The sequence below is a fragment of the Trachinotus anak genome, unplaced genomic scaffold (genome assembly GCF_046630095.1).
Source record: "Trachinotus anak isolate AG129_WGS33_773 ecotype Australia unplaced genomic scaffold, CSIRO_AGI_Tana_v1 ptg000028l, whole genome shotgun sequence".
In the NCBI taxonomy this organism is placed as follows: domain Eukaryota; kingdom Metazoa; phylum Chordata; class Actinopteri; order Carangiformes; family Carangidae; genus Trachinotus; species Trachinotus anak.
Genome location: NW_027273879.1, coordinates 16,894,057 through 16,918,243, shown reverse-complemented (window position 1 = coordinate 16,918,243; position 24,187 = coordinate 16,894,057). Strand labels below are relative to the sequence as shown.

General features: G+C 40.2%; 1 protein-coding gene across 1 annotated transcript in view; it reads right to left on the bottom strand.

The window, feature by feature from the left end:
- Positions 1-3,244: 3,244 nt before the first annotated feature.
- LOC139611579 (probable flavin-containing monoamine oxidase A) overlaps positions 3,245-24,187 on the bottom strand; it is a 43,131-nt gene continuing 22,188 nt past the window's right edge. Inside the window, exons 9-12 of the mRNA XM_071466362.1 lie at positions 18,593-18,751; positions 14,447-14,533; positions 12,375-12,475; positions 3,245-3,950 (exon numbers count right to left, since the gene is read on the bottom strand). Coding sequence (XP_071322463.1) covers positions 3,602-3,950; positions 12,375-12,475; positions 14,447-14,533; positions 18,593-18,751 — 696 coding nt within the window. The 3' untranslated portion in view covers positions 3,245-3,601. The remainder of the gene's footprint in view (positions 3,951-12,374; positions 12,476-14,446; positions 14,534-18,592; positions 18,752-24,187) is intronic.

Below are 24,187 nucleotides of genomic sequence, written 5' to 3'. Positions count from 1 at the left end.
CAGTTACACAAAATAAGGCGCCTGGCTAGTAGGGATGAAAAGGCGATGGCATCCGACTGTGCCCTAGATATCGCCACCTCAGCAGGGGCCACACCAAACAATGCGATTTCAGGAGCAGGACCTATTTCTTTGTTGCAGATATAAGACAATGTGTCAAAAATTGAGGACCAAAACTGTACCAACTTTGGGCATGCCCAAAACATATGAAAGAAGGTGTCCGGAGCCTGGCAGCATCGGGAGCAGGTCGGATCCACATCTGGATATATCCTGGCCAGTTTACTTTTAGACAAATGGAGCCTGTGGAGCACTTTGAAGTGGAGCAAACCATGTCTAATACAGATTGAACTTGAGTGTACTCTCCTAATTGCACTTTCCCAGGAATCATCTGAAACTTCAAATCCCAGTTCCTCCTCCCACGCTGCCCTAATATTATTAAGTGAAGGAGAGGCAATCATTTGAATATTCTCATACAGTCTGCTCACTCCCCCTCTTTGTTCTGGATCTCTACCCAAACACTCATCTCTCCAGTCATTTGGTGGAAGTGACGGAAAGGAAGGAAAATGCTTACGAACAAAGGCGTGCACCTGCAAATATCTTAATGAATGTGATCTGGGAATGTTGTACTCACTTACAAGCTGCTCAAAAGACATGAACACACCGTCCTTGAAAAGATCCTTCACCCGTTTCAGACCATTCCTGAACCATAACTTAAAAGCTGTGTCCATGAGTGAGGACGGGAAGAGTGCATTAGCCAAGACTGGGAGAGAGGACATAGCCTTTCTATGTTTGAAGTGGTTCCTAAATTGAAACCATATTCATAGTGAGCCACCCACAATAGGATTGTTTGTGAGGCACCGTTTACTAAGTGGTGATATATGTCGAGGACATCTAATGAGCTTGGTCATTAATAGGGAAGAGCAGACTCTTTGTAAGGTTGATTTTGTAGCCTGAGATCGTCCCGAAGCTAGAGATTATGGTGTGCTGGAGAGAAAAATGTATACTGTCTCGAGATCGGATTTCTATATCTCCACGCATCAATCACCCCATACGTTTGGAGAAAAACATTTATGGTCTCTGCTGATTTACTTAGCGTTCCAGATGTGGTTCTCGAACGATCTAGAGTGGGATGTAGAACACAATTCAAATCTCCCCCGAGAACCAATTGATGACTCTGGAAGAAGAGAGAGAAAAATCACTGAAAAATGTATTGTCCCAGTTGGGGGCGTAAACACAAGCAAGAACCACTGGTACATTGAACAGATGTCCATGGACAATAATAAAACGACCATCTTTATCTGGAATTATATTTGTATGCACAAATTGCACATCCCTCTGAATTGAGATAGCTGTGCCACGGCATTTAGCATTAAATTTGGAATGGAAAATCTGAGAAAATCCCCCTCTCTTAAGTCTGGTGTGATCACCATTACGCCATTAAGTGTGTTTCAGTTAAGAATGCTATGTCCATTTGCAATTTCAATAAGTGAGAAAACACCTTACTTCGTTTTACTGGGTGATTAAGCCCTTTGGTGTTCCAGTTTGTAAATTTCGTAAACCACTAATAGGGTCCGCCATGTTCTAGTATCTGAAATGAGATGACAGCCATCAGACTAGGAAAGTAATGTTTCTTAAAAAACAAGATCAGTCTTTGTGTTTGCGTGTTTTTTCAGTAAACGTGTTAATCTGTGCAAAATACTATGTGTAGGCAGTGTTGTAAGTGATTCAGTTCACTATCCTTTAAAAAAAACTACCCTATAAGTTACCTGTGCAAACAGCTCATTTTGACCCACGGTTAAGTTTTCTTTTTAGGTGACCCCTGGTGACCGTAGTAATTGTGATGGGAGTAAAGAAGAAAGTCATGTGATGTAGCTTTAGGAAGAGGTTGTGGTGGATGGATGGGCCGACAACATACAGGACTTATGTCTCCATATAGGAGATTGTTTCCATGTGAAACAGATCAACGTTGTGTCTTCCATCTGTTGACTGGTCCACAACCTTAACTGTGTGTTTATCATAGTATCCATGACAACAAAGGTCCTCTAACCTAAAGGAAGTACTTATTTTAACTCAGTTTTAAGATAAGTTTTTGTTCCAAACTCTAACCAAACTGCACTGTTTAGCCTTCAAGAGCTGAACTTCGAAGAGAGGAGGATAGCTCATTTCATTTAGTATTATAATTCATTCACACAGTGATCCTGAGGACTGAACAAAATGCTCATCCTTTCACAATTATCGGTCCCTGCAGAATCCAAGAATTGAACTGCACTGAATGACGACGAGACAGTGACACTGAGGCAAGCTGCCAGTCCCCCAGATGGTACATTACTGCATGTATGCCTGAAGCTTGTGCTGACATAGAGCATAAGAGGAAACCTCCACACTGTGGAATCCCTGAAATAGCACCCCCATCTGCTTCTGTCCATGGTGTCAGTGGGGTCAAGTGGGAAAAAATGCATATATAGAGTTTAGTATATTGCATGAAATTAGTTAATCAACCATTTCTTTTTTGTCGAGCAAAATTACCAAAGCAGTGACCATATAGTACAGAAAAACTCCCACATATATAGCGATGGGTTGTTGGCCTTGATTCAACTTGGACCGGCTTAAATGAAACCAGGGAGAACAGGCAGTTGATTCAGTGCGAGCTAGTGATAACAAAGACAAATAGTAAGCCATGGCGCCAATGGAGTCAGAGACTACCATCCAGTGATCAGTGGGCGTTTGAGAGACTCTAGGAGAGACATGGGGACTGACAAAAATCCTTTCAATCAACCGTGCAATCAAGTGATAGCGATTAAATCACTTTCTCTGGGACGTTATCATTTCATGACTGCTTCATCTATCTTACGCTCATTCGAATGTCTGTTGGTTGTTTTGTGGGTGCACAAATGCGCGTGTGGCTCTGCTCCAAGCCTCTCAAGCAGGTTTTATGGCTCTCTGGGAAACAATGCAGGGCATACAGTATGAAAGCTCCATTTTCTCCTCGCAAACTGGTTTAAACACAACATGATCTCTCTGAGCTTACAAGCACAACCTAAATCCGTGGTCTCAATTCTATATGTTAAAAAGGCAAATGAGATAAGATGCTTCTTAGAGTGCAAATATGTCCGATTGATTCCTGTAGCCATTGGCACAAAAAATTATTTTGCTTTTTCTTATCATTTGTCATGAGCAAATTATAAAAACAAAAAAAATAAAAAATAAAAAATGAAAAAAATGTTTAAAGGAAAAATACAAGTCAGGATTATGGAGTCATTAAACCACCTTTATTTTTGGCCTCATTTTGCAAACCAGAATTGTATGAAAGAAACATCATGGCAGTGAGAACATCTAATCTCACTCATTAAAGAAGGCACAGTGTTTAATTTGTATCATTAGTCCATCATCATCATTAGTATCAAGTTTTTTTTTAATATATTAGGTAATATCACAACGTACCTATATTTTAATGTAATGTAATTAAGTACAGTGCAAATTAAACTAATTGAGTCTAACCTTTTAACTTTGCTATGAAATAATCATTAAAAATAAAAATCTGTTAGATCTGTAAGAAGAGCTCAATCAAAACCAATCACACAAAATGCACCTGCTTTACTGTCTGTTACATTAGGAAACTATTAGACTTGGTTGTTGAAACCACATTTGTCAAGTATGTTGTGACCTTGAGCAAAGCATTTTGATGCCGAGCCAGCAAGAGAGCAGCACCTGTCATCAGCGCCGCAATGGCCACGGCCTTACTTGTGGACAGGTAGGTGAGCTTGGATGATGGTATTTGCTGCGCAGGAACCTCAACAGTCTGACTGTGCCGCACTGCTTCCTGCTCCTCCTGGGTCAAGGTCATGGGGCGGAGTTCAGCCAGCACTTCAAGAGCTGCTCGCTGACCAGCTTGCACTGCACCACTCATGTAGCCGCACCACTGTGTGGCTGTCTCCGTGCCTGCCCAGTGGATCCTGTAAATCAAGTTCATCAGTGAGCCATGTGCCGAACACTGAGCCTGATCTCGCTCTTTGAACAGACATTTATTTTATTCTCTGTTGGAGTAACTACATCCCTTTCAGCACATTCTTACTGTGTCTTAAGCCATTAACATTCATCTGTATTATCAGTTTTACAGAGTGCACGAGATACTGCTGACTGATAAGATTTTCTGTCAGATGAACTGATACAGTTAAAGTTTTGCCGTTTAACAAGTCTCTATTGGCTTAGACCCTCCATGTCTCCATGCACTGAAATTTGCAAGTATATGCTCAGCAAAATTGCGTCTGTTCAACCCTGTAGGGGTTACTTACCAGAGAAGCACGGTAACAATGCTACTCTTTCACTTTTCCTCTGCTCCATGTAATGACAATCCAGTCAAGGATGTCTTACAAACTATATAAATTACTACCCACGGTGCCCAGGTTTGTTGTCAACATCAGTCCAAATCATGAACCTTGCAGCTACTGTCACAGTTAAATTCAGCTGGGTTTGATTGTTCTCCGCCTGGGGTTTGGGACCTCCAGGGGGATGGCAAGATTATTTTCAGGGATCCCAGAATGGTTTTTAAATACATAAATAAATAATAAAGAAATTCCTATATATTCTATAGAATTTTGAATCCTCTTTTTTTTTCCATTAATTCTCCCATACCAATGTTATAATGTCATTATAAAACAGATTTTAGCGAGTAAGTGAAATTGTATGTGTAATTCTGAGAGGGAGAAGTCGTCTCCTCCAGCTTGGCAGACTGACTGTGGCACAACACAGCGGCAGGTGCTAAATGTTAGCTTCATACTGCAAAGTGGCTGAATATGGAGCGGTGGCCCCTCAAAAAAAAGTGTGCCGGCTCAAGATGCAAAGTGTGGATATAAAGGTGGGCGAACTGAAAGCAACACACCGTCAACTTCAAATGACGAACGTAAGGTGCCAGCTGCTCCAACAGATTTGGCCTTGAACAAGCATTGGAAATATCACACTGAGTTTCTGCAGTACAAACTCACATGCCAAAAATGAAGTGAAACGTTCCCAATGTGTTCTGTGTTCTGAAGTGCTCACTCATGAAACCTTGAAAAATAAAAGACAAAACAAACATCCGTCCTACATTAACAAACCATTCGATTTTTTTCGTTGCAGGGAGGGAGAACTGCAGAGCCACGAGACGGCTGTACGTGAGCGCTCTACAATCCCTGCCAGAGCCCTGCTGGCTTCATATGAATACCTGGTTGCTCAATCAAAAAAAACCCATACTATTGCCGAGAGCCTGATTCCCTGAGCAGCGATCGCAATGACCGGAACTATGCACGGTGACAAAATAGCAGTGTGTGCAGCCTGTTTCAAGGGTTAGTCGAGAGCAGCAGTATAGCATCCAACCCACACTAAACAACACTACATACAAGGTTGTGGAGAAAGAAAAAAAAAGAAAAATGCTGTTTCTGTTCCACTGGTTCAGCACAAAGCAGAGGCTACTGCTCCAGAATAGAGATGAGGAGGGATGGTCCTCCGCGGCACCACCAGTTGGACAGGTGGGGCTGAATCAAACTGCAACAATGATACACCCGCCACCTGCTGAGCACAGAGCAGCAACAGTGAGAACAAAAGTGCAGTATTGTATGAGAGATTCCTAGCTTCCTAACTCCACAGCTGGCCACTTCGCAACCACTGATGGATATTATCAAATGTGATGGCGTGTCCTAATGGAGTGTTTGGACACTTGAGTTATGTTATGCTCTTCAGTGTTCCTGTGAGGTGAGCTGAATGAGTCACTCACAGCCGCCTCTCCAGATAACAGAGAGGCCCTCCTCCAGGAGGTTAAAGTGCTCTACAGAGGATAGCAATTTCATCCAGGCTGTTATTTAGTAACTGTATTCCAATTATTTTCTGCCACCCACAAAAACAAATACTTATAATTCTGCATGCCTTAAGGTGGGAACATGCATATCTGGGCTGCATGTAGGTGAATAGACATGTTCCCATGGATGTTTGCTTTATTTTTTTACAGATTTGAAATAAAAAGGTGCTGCACCAACCAGCCGGCAGGGTTGACACTTCCACTGTATGCTGGCTCACCTGTGAGACTCTGCAACCAACAATTACACATACCACCTGTGTTATACGTAATTATGCAGTAGGTGTTTTACCATGTAGTCGTATTTTACCATGTATCAAACCATTTTCCCAGCCTTAGGAACTGTAGAGTAACATAACTGCGATTGGCCGCAGTGCAAATATTTCAACGCTTTAACACAAGCGCACACACGTGCATGCACACATGCTCAGACATACACAACTACTGCAAACAATGGCTATGTCACTATGGAGATGCTCACCATGCAACTCTCGTCCTGCAATCTAGCCTTTCATCAGCACAACGGACAGCAGCCTTAGTGTCAGATTTATTGACTTTACTCTCCCAGCCTGTCCTGGAGTCAGACCTCCACTGCAACTACCAAACATCCAGAACAGCTTTAGCAAGCCAACACTAACAGACCAATACAAAGCTAGCGTACACAGTGTGTCAGTAGAACAAATAGCCATCAAGAAATCACTTACAGCATGGGCACGTTATCACACACACAGATTACAGTAGCTATACAATGCTATAGATTTAAATCTTACTTAATCATGCATTATCTGAAGAACACTCGCTTCTTCCTAAAAAGTCAGGAGACAAATTCATTTCCACTCGCGCAAGTTATCAGGAATGACAGGGCGCATGCTCACTGGTCAAATTAGGATTTCCCAGCAAGCCTTACTTCATAATTTATTGCAAGGAAGTAATCAAATTAAACAAGTGTGGGTGGCAAAAAATAATGAATCTATTTCATAAAACATGTAGTTTTGGAATATTTCAATAAGGGCAATAAAAATATAAAAGCCTATGACTCAAAACCTTGTGTGTGAGGGGCCCCTGATAGCTACAAGCATAGCAACGCCATTGCTTAAGAGGGGAACCTACAAGGAGTTAACAACTTAGATATCTAGGTATCTGCTTCTGTGATTCTTACTTTTACATATCTGTGCTGCTAAAACACAGGACGCTCCACTAATTTACCATTCAGAGGATAGTGTACATGTATAACACATTACTGCTCATGTATTCACTTGCCCATTGTACTTGCATATCAAAGCTCTTCCGCCTCTCCACCCCTGTCTGCCAATCAGAGGAATGGAGAAGGGTTCCCTCGCTGGACAGTATCCTTGATAATTAATTCATATTGTCTGAAGAGTGGAGATAGAGGCCTCGGCAGGAAACACGCTTCCCCTGGACTCGACATAAACACTTCTCTGATGTGGTAAAGCAGGATTTGAAGGTGAAATTCACAAAGGGGTGCTATTATTCAGCAAGGACTCCGTCAAGAATCAGATCCCTGCAAAAGCAGAGCAATCAGGGCTAAACAGAGGATCAGTGTGTGCCAAAGTTTCAAAGAGAAATTTTCAGAAGTATAAAAGTTGTGATCCCTGGACCCTTCTGGGCATATTTTAATGGATCAGCATTGGCTAAAATAATGCCAATCATCATCAGATCCTTTCATTACTGTACTCTGCTCTGTTTTGTCCACCTCCAGCCTGGTAGTGTTGCAGCTGTGCTCTCCGCAGGCCACTGTCAGGTCCTGTCAAACATAGTTTGTGAAAGAGGAACCTGTCACTCTGTAACGCCACTGCACAACCACAAGTGAACTGAGCATTTCTTCAGTTCCAACAAATCCAACAGAGTGAGATGTCTTCTTTCTAGTGGATCCGATCACGTCTCTGTTGGGGATGGCATTCTTCCAACTGAACTTTCATTTATATCATATCAGTAATTTAAGCTTATAAACTTTATATTTTTGAACCATGACCTTCAGTATTTGGATCCAGATGCTCGTAAAAGTTTATTTGTGAGATTAAGTAGTCTACAGCTGTGTTTTTTTAATGTTAAATGCATAGGCTATTTAAACAACATTTAAATAATGTAAATATAAGTTTTGGATCTGACTCGGTATCAGCAGATACCCAATATTAAAGGACTCGGATTGGGAGTCTGGCCAAAAAAGAACTCGACTGGGACGCCCCTATTCAGAGGAATTTTGATTGTCCAGTCCATCTTAATACAAGAGTCCACTTCACACTCCAACAGCAGAATATCCAAGACCTTGAGACCACAGACTGGGAGGCCTTCTGGCAACATGTAACCTGCCAGTGCTGGTAATACACACCAGCTGCCTATTCACTGAGAGGCCTTGGGGCGTGATTGGTTTTCTTAAACGGGCTATTTGTAAGTTTTCTCTACCACTGAACATGGTTTCCTTGCCAGGAGCCGGTTGTGGTGATTGTGGCTTGACAAGAGCTACAAGCTACAGGACAAGAGGTTCTGATGCACTGTTTGAGTAGCGCATCGTCTTCAGGGCAGATTGCAGGCTACAGCGAGTCACTATCAGAAAGTGACAGGACGGGCCTGGGCTAGCTGGTTAGCATGCTAATTTCAGTAGAAGAAAAAAAGTGATACAGATGTGAGTTAACATTGGTGTTGCTTTCCACCTCTGGAGACGGCTCTTGAGTAAAGGATTGATGTTTGATGCTGAACTCCTACACACAGGTAAGTAAACAGCTGCTAATGCTTGCTAATACTTGCAATGAGCAAGCTATACTTTGCAATAACCTTTAAACTGATAAAGACAAATCCAAATCCTGGAGAAATTAATTGGCTGGTATCTTTTCTGCAGTTGTCTGACATAATCCCATATCTGTACATTGTGACTCTGACATGTATAACTGCAACACACAGTTATACAATTATGTCTGGGGAAGATCTGTAATAGATTCATACAGCAGTGCCTCAGCCAGGAGTGCAACCAACCCAGAGATCACTGAGATAAGGATACACTAACGATAATGAAAAAGGAAAGCAAATCATTCACTGCATACGGTAATAAAAAGTAAAACAGACAGGAGTGTTGGAGGAAGAAATCAACCATTACAGCAGGATCCATAGCAGGTGGTGGTAAACCGCATAATGAGCAGCGGCATTATGATGAGCAGAGTGAGAGCTTGTCAGAATAAAAAGGTCACCTTGTGACCTTGATTGAACGTGATCAGTGTCTCGTTTAAATCCTGTAGGTGTTAAGATAAGAGTTAACTGAAACTGACCAACTGACAGCACCAATGACTTTAGTGCCCTGTTCAAACTGATGCAATGCTGTGTTTTTAAAGCATGCAAATATGGTGGTCCACCATTTACGGTAAAGCCAGCAAAAAGGGTGATTCCAGAAATGCAAAAGTGCGAGATTAATCCAATCTGTAGAACTGGGAATAAAGATAAAAGAACCGCTCTGAGCTATTGGGACGTCATTTTGACCTCTGCTGTGCACAAACTCTTTAGCTGCGTTCAATTTAATCACATTTCCCAGTGGGCTGAGTCAAATAATATAACAGCAGATGAACAAAACGGATTTAGAAAGAAACTGGTCCACATTGTCACATTAAACACAACAGTCTCGAGGAAGAATAAAGCTTTCTCTCTCTTCTGTCACTGACCTTTCTTGGGCATTCTCTGAAAAAAATAGTGCTGCTTGTTCTAAAATATATTGAAATGCCTTATGTCTAAATATATATGGAAATGTTACATGTCATATCTGACAATCAGTGCTGAAAGAATAAAGGTGTGTATATTTCTCCTCATGATGACCCAGTTGATATGTGACATAGTCATCTCTGCTCTGAGTATATTCCTCTGGTCTGTGCTGACAAAGTGTTTGTGTGGTGGATAGTGTTGCCAGCTCTTGGTGTAAGGATCGTGGACAGATATTTGGAGTTGCTCAGTGTGACTGTATGAATTCCTCTGACACCTCCACACATCATAATCTCTGTGTATTTTTTGGAAGGCTGTATAATTCCCTTGGAGCGTGAGACGTGGTATTGTGTTTTCCCTATAATTGTAAGAAATCAGTAAACCTTTCTGTGTGTGTGCGGCAGGGATCTGAAGTTGATGTTTTTCATAATCAAAAACACTTTGTCTCAACCTGTCCGCTGACAGGATAGTGTTGTTTCATTGCATGCTGGGTGAAGCCAGGGTCCTTATCCCCTGTGTTGGAGGATTCAGCAGGAGTGAGATATAATAGAGGAGAAGAGAGACATTTTTCTTTTATCTGCTTGCCCTTTGGTACCTGAAGCATCTTACCATTTGCTTCTTGCTTATATTTCTATCACTTTGTGATGCCGTTTGGTTGAGGAAAGCGAGGAGGCAGATTTTTTTTTTTACTTGGTTTGTTCTTATATAAACAGATGCTTTGCTTTTGGCTTTGTGTGGGCATATCACGATATGTTGGCAGGACGGGATCCTCCTAAGGCTCGTTCATACAAATTCTACAGGCAGTGTTGCAGCACTGAGTCTTTTTCAGTGGAAAGGTTTGTGCAGCGGTTCTGCGGCTAAAGCCTGTTCATCAGGTGTGAGCTGTTTACTGTAGGTGTACTGCGGGGAGCTTTGGGAAAAAGGACCTGTGTTCAGCCTCACTGAACTTTAAAAGCTGACTTGACAAACCCGAACAAGAAGCTTAAAAACAGAAAACAAATCTAATAACAAAGTTTGTTTTAACTGTTTTTAAGACTACATCTGAAATCGGGAGTGATATATGAAGAAATATCAGTGGTGATTGTAGCTGAGTGCAGCTCATGTTTTGTTGAAGCACATGTTTTGTAACCCATGGAGCATTGTGCTGTGACCTTCTGCTTATCAGGAAAGACAGGTGTCCGTGATGATCCTGTCTTGCTGGGCGATCAGATGTTAGTCTACTGTCTGGTTTGTGTTATACATATTAGGAGTGTAAACATCAGGCATTACACCATAAGAAGCAGACAGCAATAAAAAAAAAAAAAAAAAAAAAAAGAATGATACCAACATATTATAACTCCCTGAAGAGTCATTCTGGTGTTTCAGGGTGAGGAGCGGCGGTGTTACTGCTGCCCTTAAGAAGAGAGAACAGAGAAGGGCTGATGGGCTAATCCTGACATGGCTGAATGGATGGAAACTTCACTGTGGGGATGCACAGAGATGATCTGCTAAGCCTACAGAGCTCAGTTGGAGAGCTCCACTATTATATATAATTATCATTCTCACATATAAAGTCTAATATGAAGCTAAGATATAAGTATACAAAATAGCAATTCCAGTGCATCTGAAACTATCACACAGTTTTAAAAGATTTTAAATTCATACAGTCTCACTCTCTGTGTCATAGGCTGAATGAACTAATCCCCCTCTGTTGGCAGTAATAATCCAAACAATGCAAGGAGCAGCACAAACAAGCTTTTTCTTTTTTTCTTCATCTAAAATTTCAGCATCTTACTGAGCAACTCTTACCACTGCAGTTTTTTACTCTACCTGCAGCTGAAGCTGTTAACTTAGTAAAACATGAACCCACTGGGGTCAATTTATTCATAGTTCTTGGCAGCTTCTCTTTCTTCTTACTCTCCTCTCTACTCTCTCTCTCACCAATCTAGAAATGAGTAGAGAGGGCCTCTCTTTTGGGTATCTCACACACTGACCACTCAGGCATATAGTATCCACCTAGGGATAATTACTCTAATTATATAAACCACAGTATAAGTCAGTGTAAGATTCATACTATCCCAAATGAAATCCCATAATCCACCAGACACTACCTGAATCCGTTGTGCTGTTATATACAGAGTGCTGCATTTTTGTCGACCAGGCATGGGCTTGGCTTCATTACATGTGCTGGATTAGTGTCAAGGTCACAGCATGTCCTTGATGATCCATTTCCTATATGGGCTAGGAATATGGATAAGGGCTACCGACCCATGCTGCTGTTTGAGTCATGTTATGTAATGAGCTTCCTCTGCTCCCCGTAGACTTAATGTCATTATGGAGATGAATTACCGTGATCCCCCTCCCCACCTTTCGCTTTCATTCGTCCAGCCTTCTGCATCTCTGAACAGGCCATTAGGAATGGATTATAGGACGTTTTCCTATGAGAACACCACTCCTGACGACCTCTTGCCATTTCGTTAGAACTGGACTAATATGTGTCAGTGGAGGCATAATCACTCCCACAACTCACGTCAGTGATCTGTAGGCACTGGGTGCTAGTGAGTAATACCTGGTAGGCAGGGTGAACTGGAGACATTTTTTTTTTTGTGGTATAAAAATAGCACAAACATCCAGCAGCCACAGTTCATCTCTTCCATACAATCTAGTGTACAATGATACAATTTACTAAAGTATGAACTCTAGATTTAGCTCTTGAAAAGATTTATATCAAAAACTGTCATGCAGGTGAAGTCTGCTACATGCCTTGAAGCATTTGCTTTGGTGAGGACACAGAGGACGGTGACGCTTGAGTATAGGGAGAAGGAAAGGTGTGATGCTGCTGTGTATTTGTCATGAGTGGTGTGATTACCTGCCACAGGGCTTCCTCAGGCTAGGGTGGTAATATGTTAGCAGACCTGGTGCCATGACATTAACGGGGCAGCCCCCGCTGTACTGTTCCTTAGCCCAGTCCTGCAGAGCAGACAAGTTAAAATGAGAGTATCCTTGTATGCACAATACAAAGACATGGCTTTGTTTCAATAAAATGACACTTGATGGCCCTTCACAACTTTAATCTTGTCTACTCTTATTTAACAGCAATACTCAACGACGAGAGTTATACCAAGGACCAGAAGTTTTCAAAGTCTGACACTGTGGACGTCCATCAGGCAAAATTGAGACAATTGCACCCGCTCAACAAACCCTATCTAGTATGCCGAATTAGCTATTACCAGTTCCTGTTTGTAATGTACCCAAGGATGTACAGACAGCCATCACTGGTTTACTTTGATACTGAAGAAAAGTTAAAAAAATGTGCTAATTCTCAGCCAAGTATCTGGAGTTACAGCATCCTTTTTTTGCTGTGAATTCTAAGCAAATTTATGGACATTTATTCATGATAGACATTGGATATAATGATATCCTCCAGAAGTCTAGGTCACTGTGAATCCAAAAATATGAATTTTCAACACACATTGCTGCAGTCTGTTGGGAAGCGTTGTAAAGTACTTACCTTACCTCCGTCAGCTGTGTGTCACAGCCGCAGCTGCGACTGCTGACTGTGTTGATAACCCAGCCAAAATCAAAAAACTCTGATATCCACTGAGCTACCATAAAATTAGGCCAAACATCTCTCAACACTGTGCCATCAATTTATCAGCTTTTTGTCAGTTGTTGTTTGTTGATGTATTCTATAAAATGCTGTGTCCCTTGAGTCTCTTCATCAACAAAGTCATGTAAAATCATAACGTCCTCCTTAACATCCCTGCCTCGAGATTTTTCAGGGCAATTTTTCACTCCATCCTGCCTTACAACAGGGAAGTGCAGGGACTAAAATCCTACATTTGCTTGGCAAATGTGTTCTTTCACAGGCTACCAATGTGTGCATCAGATAATGGACTTCAGTAGCTATTCTGTATGCGTGTGGCACAGCAGGATATAGAAAAGTAGGATATTTACCGCATGAAACACATTATTTCCATGTAGTGTGGTAGTGGCTCATGTCTGTACACAATGGCAGTTGCGATCCCTGTGAAAGTACCAGGCTCTGCTCACCTTTGATACGCTTGCCATGCACACTCCTTAATCCCATGGATTTATTATAGTAATATGTATTCGTATTGTATGCTTTGATATGACATAGTTTAAGAAATGACCTTCAATTTCTGGAAGGCCAGGCATTTAAGTCCAATGCTGCAGCTGCCCATTAAGGTCACAGCGAGGAAAACATTTCTTTCTAGTGTATCTCTAAGGATGGCTTCCCCTACCATCCTTGAAAAGAAATTGTTTCCTGTCATTTGAGTCATTTCAAAACTCACCAGAGCACTTTGTGATCCCATGCTGGCTTCCCACCCTCCTCCCAAGTTTTTTTTAATTTTGATTTTGATTGACAGTCAAATTAAATAATAAAATAAATATTCTATAGCAAGAATGTATCTGTTCATGTTTTACAAAGGTTTCACCTGAGTCATGGCATACAACAAGGCCAATCATATCACATACACAGTTAGTGGTATACAGCTGGTAATTTTCTTTTATGCAATGCACATTTTATGACTCTGGATTAGCAATTTGCATTGACTTGCTCTAATACAAAATTAAGGGTAATAAAAATGCTATTATCTTATCATATCCTTTGATGTACCCCTGTTAAGCCCCCTGTCTTAATGTTGGACTAATGACTGTAATTATTATCAAGCTAATTCAAATTAGTCAGCACCTTTTTAGGAACTAGTTCGCTCAGTATGCACTGACATATTTTCTTTGACAGAAATCAGTGTGGTTCAGTCTTGTTGACACAAGTGAGGACTTTTGCCTCACGAAATTGCTTTTCTCTCTGGAATCCAGGGCAAAAATGAACCTCCAAATTTTGGCACAACAGAATTCTGCTTCAGACCAAAATATTATTGTTTTATTACAAACACATGCCACTGAAGTACTTACTTTCTCCTCATAGTGGATGAAAGATGCAGCCTCAGGACCGAGGTATTTGACCAGACTGGAAATCACAGCTTTTTGTCTTTCTCCAGCCTGAAAATAGACGGATATACCCGTCTGAAAGTGGTACTTCTCTTATACTCACCTATCACTCCAGAATATAACAGCAGGGAGCTGAAATATGATTGGTTTCTATACTAGAAACCAATCTAAGCTGGACACAGGAAGCAGCAGGCAATTTGAATAACTCAAGCATAGTCAGCACATGAGCCTGGTTGTATCATCACACACGGTGAGTTATACACAGAGCAGCTGAGGCCTGAGGACCAAAAGGACAGATCACCATAAAGCATGCTGACAGATCCTCATCTGCATGTCACTTTACCTTTGCTCCCAGCACCACAGTTGTACAATAATTTACTTACATTCCCATGAAGAACTTAGAAAAAAAAGGACAATGTTAGTTTGCTGCTGCAAGAATAGTGTTAGATGAGCCCACTCCATACATTGTATGAGAGGTGGTTATGAAAAAAAAAAAAAACTTATTATTGTTAGATAATATTTCTGGCTAAATCATACTTAAACAGCAAAATGAGGGTGTAGTTGTAACCTTGATGGCCACTCGGCTCACAGGCACTAACACTGTTTTCCTCTGTTGAGCAGTGGAGTAGCAAGGGGTGGTTAATTATTTAGCACCCTGTGCAGCAAGGAGACAGCTTCTCTGTAGAGTTCTGTAGCAAGGCAGTATAATGACTGAGATGCCAAAACAATGTTAGACACAAGGCTGGACGTATTTTTTTTTTTTTTCAGGTAAAGGGAAAAAGCTGGGACTAAATGACAATTTAGCGAGGAAATGAAGGAGGGGATGATGTAGGCTGAGTGTATGCACATTCTGTATGGCAGAGCAAGAGGATTACAGCTGTCAATAGTAATATTTAGTCATTGGCAAAGCACATGACATGTAGCCTTATTAATCAGCAACATAGGCATAAAGGGACATTAAGACGGTATGAATCCACTACTAAAACTGCTGCAGCAAAGGATTCACAAGAAGGATGAAAATATAAAGACCACTCTTGCATTGATATCAGCTGTGTCTCAGCACTGCTGTGTCTCTTTAAAGGCTGCATTTGAAGACTGATTGCAACACAGCAGCATGATTTGGAAGGCTTCGTCTCATGTGGAAATGCATCCTTCATTTCCCGCGCAATGAAGGATCCAACAGGTGGATCTTTCATGGACCCACATATCCCAAGATTCATTGCACACCAGTGATTAATAGAATAGGAAAAATATACACTTTGCAGACTCTGCAAATAAAACAGCAGCCGAGGATAAATAGGAACTCCTCCGTACAATCGACTGTCTCTTTTCGGTCCAGCTTTCATGGTCTACGAAGACCACACCTTTGCCAACCGCCGTCTCCCAATGATGCGGCCTCCGGATTGAGACACAGCTATTGTGTTGATTCTATAGTCTAGTATTTGTCAAGACAGTTCTTATGGGATTCCTTGTTTACCAAGTGGATAACCATTAACCATCAAGTGGCTCCTTAAATTTCAATTTAGCAATTCTCAATTTTATCACAAGTTTTATCACTCCTCCTCCACCTTCCACCATGTGCGATTATGAAACTGTCAGATGTTTAACAGCATCTGATTGACACTTATTGACACACTGATGGACAAATTTGAGATAAACAAAATGTAACTCTATAATCAACTCAATTAAAGTAATTAAAAATACCTTTATTCCATTATGTCCTATATATACCTCAGTATCAGATACTAAAGGCTGCCGGGAGCTGCCCTCAGTCTGTATGCCATGTTTAAGTGCTCAGATGGTGCACAGTCTTTCATGCAATTTCTCATAATGCTGCCCCTGAGCATTTTTTACACAGTAACATAATTTGGATGATACACATTATGTTGCCATTATGTTGTCTCTGCTCGTCTCTGCACGTAACAACCCAGGCTTAACCCTAAACATGCATGAGAAACTGATAAAGCCCTATTTAATGCTTAAAATCCAACTGTACAATATCTGACATTTTTTCCATGGTAGGAGGCGTCTTATACTGTACACCTACATTTAAATTTCAACACATAGTCTCCAAGACTCCACAGTTTAGTTATTGAAAACCGTGGCATCTCACTTGTCAACTTGCAAGTTCAGGAACAGCCCTTAATAATAAGAGGTATTTCATGCCTGCCTACAATTTAATCTTGAAATTTTATCTTGCAAACCACAGTTTGTATCCGCTATCAATTTAAAACTAATTACAACACATCATCGAGATAGGAAAAGACCCATCAGAGGAAAATGTGAAAACACATATTAGTGTGCGTGCTTACTAATTATGTGACTGGTGAAATACATTAAATCATAAATGATAATGAAAAGTGAAACTCAAAGACATAGCTATGTAACAAGTAGAGAACACTGAATTATATATAATTAAATTATATAAAAAAAAAACAAAAAAAACAAATTGTATCTGATAGTACATCCAGAGTTGAGGGGGAGTGCTTTTAAAAATCATTAGTTTCACTCTCACTCAAGTATTTCACTTTGCTGCATTTAAAGTCAAAATCATTACAGAGTAAAAAACAGAAGTCACATGATGAAGTTATGATTAACCGATTAATGCAACAAATGAAAAGAGCCAAATCGGCAGCTGCAGCAGAGAAGAAGCTGGAGACCACAAGGTGTCCCAAATCAAACACACTGGCCATGCTGCTGTAAGGTTTACATGTAAATTCAACTGTATATTTGAGTTCATTCACTAAAAAAGAAGTTTACATATGTTTGCACAGTTAACTATTCACATATTTACATTTTCCTCTTATTTAACGTAGTCTAAGTCCTTCTGCGGTCACCCAATGGATGTGCAAAAAGTTGAATGAGGATAAAACAGACATACTACTGGTTGGCCCCAAAGCCAAAACAGATAGTGTACACTTTCTACCAGGCTTGGAAACCTAAACCAGCAGAATGAAGTAACAAGTCTTGGTGTAATTTTAGACTCTAATTTCAGTTTCCCAAATAAGCAAGGTAACCAAGACAGCTTTCTTCCACTTGTTATTTCAGGCAGATTGGACTACTGTAATGCTCTTCTTACTGGTCTTCCGAGAAAGTCAGTTGAGAACCTACACTGCTAGACTGTCAACAAAAATTACTCCTGTACTGGCTACACTACATTGACTCCCTGTATCTTTTAGAATTGATTTTAAAGTCCCTTTACACGCATACGAGGCTCTTAAAGGTTTGGCGCCCTCTTACATCATTGGTTGTCTGTTGTTTCATGTCCCTCCACAAGCCTTTAGATAGGGCTTCTCAATATTCCAAATGTTCCCAAAAATAAAACTGCTGAAGGGGCCTTCACCCATAATGCACCTACCGTGTGGAACACTCTACCAAGAAATATTAGAGGGACTCAGTGGACATATTTAAATGACTGAAAACAATTAAGCTTTTAATTAGCTCTAAGAGTTGTATATTTATCTTATTTTATTCTACTATTATTTTTTTTTTCTCTTAAATGTTTTCCCTGTTTTTTAATGATTTCCCTGTTTTAACTATTACTATAACTAATTATTATAACCAGTGATGGGTAGGTTAGTGACATGTGACTTAACAACAGGATGTGTTTTGGTTGTGAAGCGCACAAAGTGTGGAGAAAAAATAAAAAAGTGTGATGCTTAAAAAGTGAATCCATCTCTGTCCAGCTGTTTTTTGTTTTTTTTTTGTTGTTGTTGTTTTTGTTGTCAAGAGTGTTGTTGTCAAACAACTGAATATTGAACCCTCACATGCCAACAGGTGCACGCTGGGTCTGGCCAAATGCTAAATGCAAAAAAACTGATCCCTCAGCTGTGACTTTTATGTTTACTTGTACGGTCAGTGAGGTGTGCTCCATCTTTCTGCTGTTTCTGATAATCCCTGTTGTGACTGCACAGCTCATTCAGCTCAATGTTTGAAAACCTAGAGCAGTGCACTGAGACCAGAGAGGCTGAGGGGACTGATTACAACAAGTGCAGAAATTCACTATGCACCATCAACAATTGTTGAGTAACATTTTACCTGTGCTTTTACCTGTGTAATTTTACTTCTACTGGAGTCAAATTCCTTTTAAGTACTTGAGTAACCCATTACCTCTTTGGAGGTCCACTGAGAAGCCTGCTGGCCGGCGATGAAACCCACCAAAGCAGCGTTACCACTGGGGCTGGTGGCGTCAAAGGTAACACAGAATGGACAGTCACTGGAGGATCCTGTCACTATTTCCCCAGACAAGCCCTTGTCCCTCCAAAAAGCCTGTGGAGAAACAGGGGCAATCCACAGCTTCATCATACATATATCAGTAATGACAGCAGTTCAGCACAAAATCCAACTTGTAATCCCTTTAAATAATTAAAGTTATAATATGTGACTTTTCAACATCAAAATGTCTCAAAATTACTAGACCTATGTTATATATTTTTTGAGTTATGTATTACATCATTCCAAATGTTTCCAGCAATTCTCAAACCAGAGATTTTTTTGTGATTTTAATCATAATCGTAATGCTGCGTTTACAAGACAAGAGGTTATAGAACAACCTCTAAGCTGTGCTAAGTCTTCAGGGCAGATTGGAGGTTGCAGTGACTCGCTATTGGAAAGTGATGAGATGGGTTAGTGTCCAAAGAAAAGATGTGACAGAGACAAGAGTTAACACTGGCATTGCTTTCCATCGATGAAGACAGTTCTTAGCGAGTAAAGGAATGAATCCTAGAATTATAAGCAAACAGCCTTTGATACTAATGCTGGCTATGTAGCACCAGCAAAACTAACCAAAAGCTCCTTTAAAGGAGCTAAATATCAAATACACATTTTGAGCAAACAGCACTGTCATTGTATGTATCAGTAGCAGAGGCATATATACTGTTACATCTAATGCTACCTCTTGTAGTCTGTGCTTCTGCCAGAAAAGACTGAACTGCCCTTGAAAGTTGAATAGAACCTTTTTGACATGCAAGAATCACTCACATGTACACTTGTGGCAGCACAACCACAACCACTCAAGATCTTATTTTCATTTTGTCACCATATGTATAGCCATGTAGATACTGTACCATATATGAAACCCTTAGTGCTAAATCAACAGAATACACTGGACAAATACAAAAGATCAGTCATGAGTCAAGGTAAATCAGTTTGCTCCCTTAGTTTGCTATTATCCTTGATAAAGTCAGTCAATTCTAGTCAGCTCAGTAGTCATCACTCTTCATGCACAAAACTCCTGGAAAACAGGCAGAGAGGAATTTTTCACTATTATTAGTAATTTGGAATTAAATTCAATACATGAGCAATTCTGTTACAATTTATAATCCCCCCAAAAAATCATATTTACTAAGAAACCCTATTTACCAAATCCTGAACAGGTTCCTCTATGGGGAACAAACACAGGTGGGATATACTGTGAGCCAAAACACCTGTTCCAGTATTTTCTGTTCGAGGCCTCAGTGTCAACATATGCCACTATCCTATTTCTCATTGTTGATGTGCATCACTACTTCAGAAAATACGTTTTTAACCAAGCTACTGTACCTTGACTTGACTTTTGTTTCCATGGCACGTTTTGTATACGCAAATGACCCTACACAACCCTATGTGCAGCAGCTGGTGTGTGTTACACTTTAACAGCAACTCATATCATATACAGTGACTGCATATTAGGTAGGTATTCATTTTTTATTGTTAATTAAATTTTGCAGAGGCAGGATTACACAACATCATAAGCTGAATAAGGATGCATGTATTTGAAGAGTGTGTTTAGGTTATGAATGAGTGAATGCTGTGCACTCCTTTTACTTCAATTATTGATATGCAGTGAGTGCATGTACGATGCATTGACAGTAGATAACAAAATTTTCATTTCTTGCATTTCTGTAGGATAGTTGTTGCGCAGTTGTAGTGTATGTAGGTCTATGTTAGAGACACTGGCATTCATAAAATATGCAGTGTAGTCTATAATAGTATATAAAAACAGAGTATTAAAATGTATAATGTAGTACAAAATCGTATATGGGATCTGCTTTAATGGGGCCAAACATATAGATTGATGGAGACAAACATTGCATATTCATATAAAAGGTATATATATATATTTAACAACATAGTTCATTTAAAGACATTTCATATGGGTGGAATTCATAATTTCAACATCTAATGTAAAGATCATTCACTGGTACTTCCGAAGATGGCATGAGAAAAGTAACACAAATGTCTCATAAAATAATAAGCAGCTGGCTCTCCTGTACAGGCTATGTGTATCCTGCTGGCAACCTTGCAGCCTCATGTAATAATAAGTGACTCTAATGTACTTGCAACAACCTGGCTGTTGGCCAGTGCAGACAGTTTTGAGTGTGCATCAAATGACAATTCACTTCGACATTTTTTTTATTTATGCATCTGTTCATGATGTGACTGACTGAGATCTTGCAACAACAGGGAAATTGAATAAGCAATCTTTGTATCACTTCTGCAAACTATTGTGTCTGTGTGCATATGCTTATGCAGTTTCCATTTGCATATGCATGCACACATGTTCGTCTGCATCTGGGTGCATCTTTATTTGAATGTGTGTTCATTTATCCATCCATGTAGATTTACTCTGTATCTGCATAAAACTCGGGCTAATTGCAAGTCTGAAGCCCTAATTACTGCATATTTATTTATGCATGTGGTTTTCATGTGTTGTTTTGCTCATTTTTATTTATCCAGAATAAATGCTGACTTGATTGGATAGATGATCAGTTAAGAAATCACTTCAGTATTCCAGTTGGCTTGCATTATCTTGCGTTATTTTGCTGTGACTGTAAAAGAACAACTTCCTGGCTATTTCTTTAAGAATAATGAAGGGACAATATTTTTGTGTTATAATTTTACTCTACTGAAAATAGATGGATAGATAGAGGAAAACGCTTTCCAAATAACACAAGATTGAGTAATCAACAAGGAATTGCTCCATCCAATCCTAGACCTCAGGAGAAACTCAGCTACCTTCCTGGTCATAAATGTCATATTGTTGGACCATATTCCATTAGGCATACATTGGATTTTATTTTACTTCAAGGCACAGCTCCTTCTGCTATCTGTAGCCAGAACTGTCACCTCTCACGTGGGTATGCCTACACAAACAGGCTGCTTTGGGATTCATAGTTTGCTGATGTTCTTTTTTTCACATCCAGACTTCACATATGCTGCATATAATGTGGAGATGATACCACTGCTACCAGGCAAATTCACCAACATCAGGGAGCATTGTCACAGGTAAGTGAAGACACGGATGTGATACCCAGCCTGAGGCTCCCTCCAAGGACTAGCATCCTGAGAGGGACTAGCTGGTGCTTCTAGGATCGTCCCCCACTGTTGAGCAGATAATCCAAAGCTTAAGCGTGGACTCAACTATTTATGCTGAAAATGCAAAATCCTTGGCCTTGCAAAAGTATTGTAACAAGAGTGTTCCAGCGATCTTCTCAGTCAGCTCAGTCTCTTATTTATTTATATTTTTTTAACATCTTCTAAAGAGATGTCTGCTGCTATCTGCTATGAAAGTGTCTCAGTTGTTCCCTCTGGTCATGGGTTTTAGCAAGAGGTTGGTTTTTCACAACTCTCCTCTGCAGCGTGTCTGACAGGAAGTAAGCTGGCAGTGCGTGGTACTGAACCCACTCTCCTGCCCTCAGTTGGGATTGCTGATGGCTCTTTATGTCCTTCTTGAAGGAGGTGTTTGTATGTGATGTGTGGTCTGTTCAACCACACACAATAGCTCTTCAACACCATTAATAAACAATGGAGAGCAGTTAAACAGGGTCAGCCAGGTGTGGAGTGGTAATCGGAAGGGTCAGGAGAATTTGGGCTGTTAGTGTTTGGGGCCCAGTCTGATTATTGTGTAGACAAGCAAAATTGCATTATATAAATTCAGGCTACCTTGCTGAGCCTAAACTGTGCATTTGCAGCCCCTTGTCTCTCCCAGCACACAAGCACCAAGTCTATATTTGCAGTACGGGGGTAAATGAGCAGCTCGTCCTCAAGTGGTACAACCCTGGTGTGCCTTAATTTGTAACTGGTCAGCTAATGACCCAATAACTGCTATCAACTCTCCTTTGGGCGCATACAGAGTTATCAGAGACATGTTGGTATTATCCAGGGAACGTGTGTGTTCACTGTTCACATTGGTTTGGAAGCATGGACAGCAGCAAAACAAGAAAGAATTAAAAAGAAATAAATACCGGAGGAGGAGGCAGCGACATTTTAACAGATATATTCCGAGCCTCCAGTAAAGACCAGGTAGATGAAACACTAAGCAGGGGCATTGCAGCTAGCTGCCATCTCAGGTGATATGACATCTGTCCAGGTTAGCTAGCTACTACTTTTTGGACATGCTTGTATTAGCTGGCTATTTTGCTTTATGTGTATTGAAAGCTAGTTAATGCAAATAATTAAATTAAAAACATTTTTAACATTTGTATGTGTTCTTCCTGTTTTGCAGCCTCAGAACTGAGTCAGCCCAGTGATACTGGGGAATCTTGTAGAAGAATTAGAATTGATTTGGAAGTTTAATTACTGCTGTCATCGTGTGCAGATACTGACATGTCTGGGAAGGGGAATGTATCTCAGTTTTCTTTTCATTTATGGGGTGCTTTGTCTTGAATGTGTCTTAAACCCAAACTACAGGATATGGTTTGTAATAAACGTACACATTCCAATTGACAAAGCCAAAAGAGAAAACCAAAAGTTTCTCCAAGGGACACAGGAGAGTTGAAGGGGAGCCATGGAGGGAGAGGCAAAAGGTAGATACTGTGTAAGGTAAAAAATCTTAACACACAAACATTAATTGATATCATTCAGCATGACTTACACTTCCTGAGGATATCATCATCTCAGATGTCCATCGCACATACCTGTTCATACATCCACTTTTTCCCACTTTTAAGTTTTCCAAGTAAGTTATCAGTAATCCAGTGATATCTGTCTGTGCATCCATGGGCACATAAACTGGAACTGTAAATAGTTCATCCAGAATACCATTAATGATGCCAGTTTACCAAAATGTTTAAAAAAGTTAAAAACACTAACCTAGCTACTTGTAGCTGACAGTACAACAGCACATTTTTGAAATTTTGCTGAAATTTTGGCTCATAGGGCCTCGTGTTGATTCCAGCATGATGAGCATTCGCATTTTTGTTTTACTCCATTTTCACACAAAAGTCAAATTTGTCTCTGAGCTGATTAAAAAAAACAAACAAGAAAAAAACATCCACTTTACAATACAAGGATATCACCCCTGATTGGATTTCAATTACAGTGAAATCAAGCAAGTTCACAGAGAAACATAGGTAATTGCAGAAATTGTGAAAAATTACCTACATATGTGCTCTGTGTGGAATAAAAATCCAGGGCTTTTGCAAAAAAATTCCTCTCATAACACAACTGAAGTGGACCTGGATTTGAGTGTTTTAATACTTATATCCAAGGACTGTCTAAGGGTAAGAGATCCTGAATGAATACATTCAATTTATTATTGAAATCACAATGTCACAATAAATCAGCATCCACTCCCAATATGAAAAGCATATGAAAGACACAAAAACCAAAATAACTACAACCAGATGTTTCCTGTAGAAAGCGTTCAGTCTGTCCTGACAGTGGGGGGGGCATTTCAGTTCAGCACTTTTTCATGCAGAACTGTTTTCTCTCAATGACATTTGT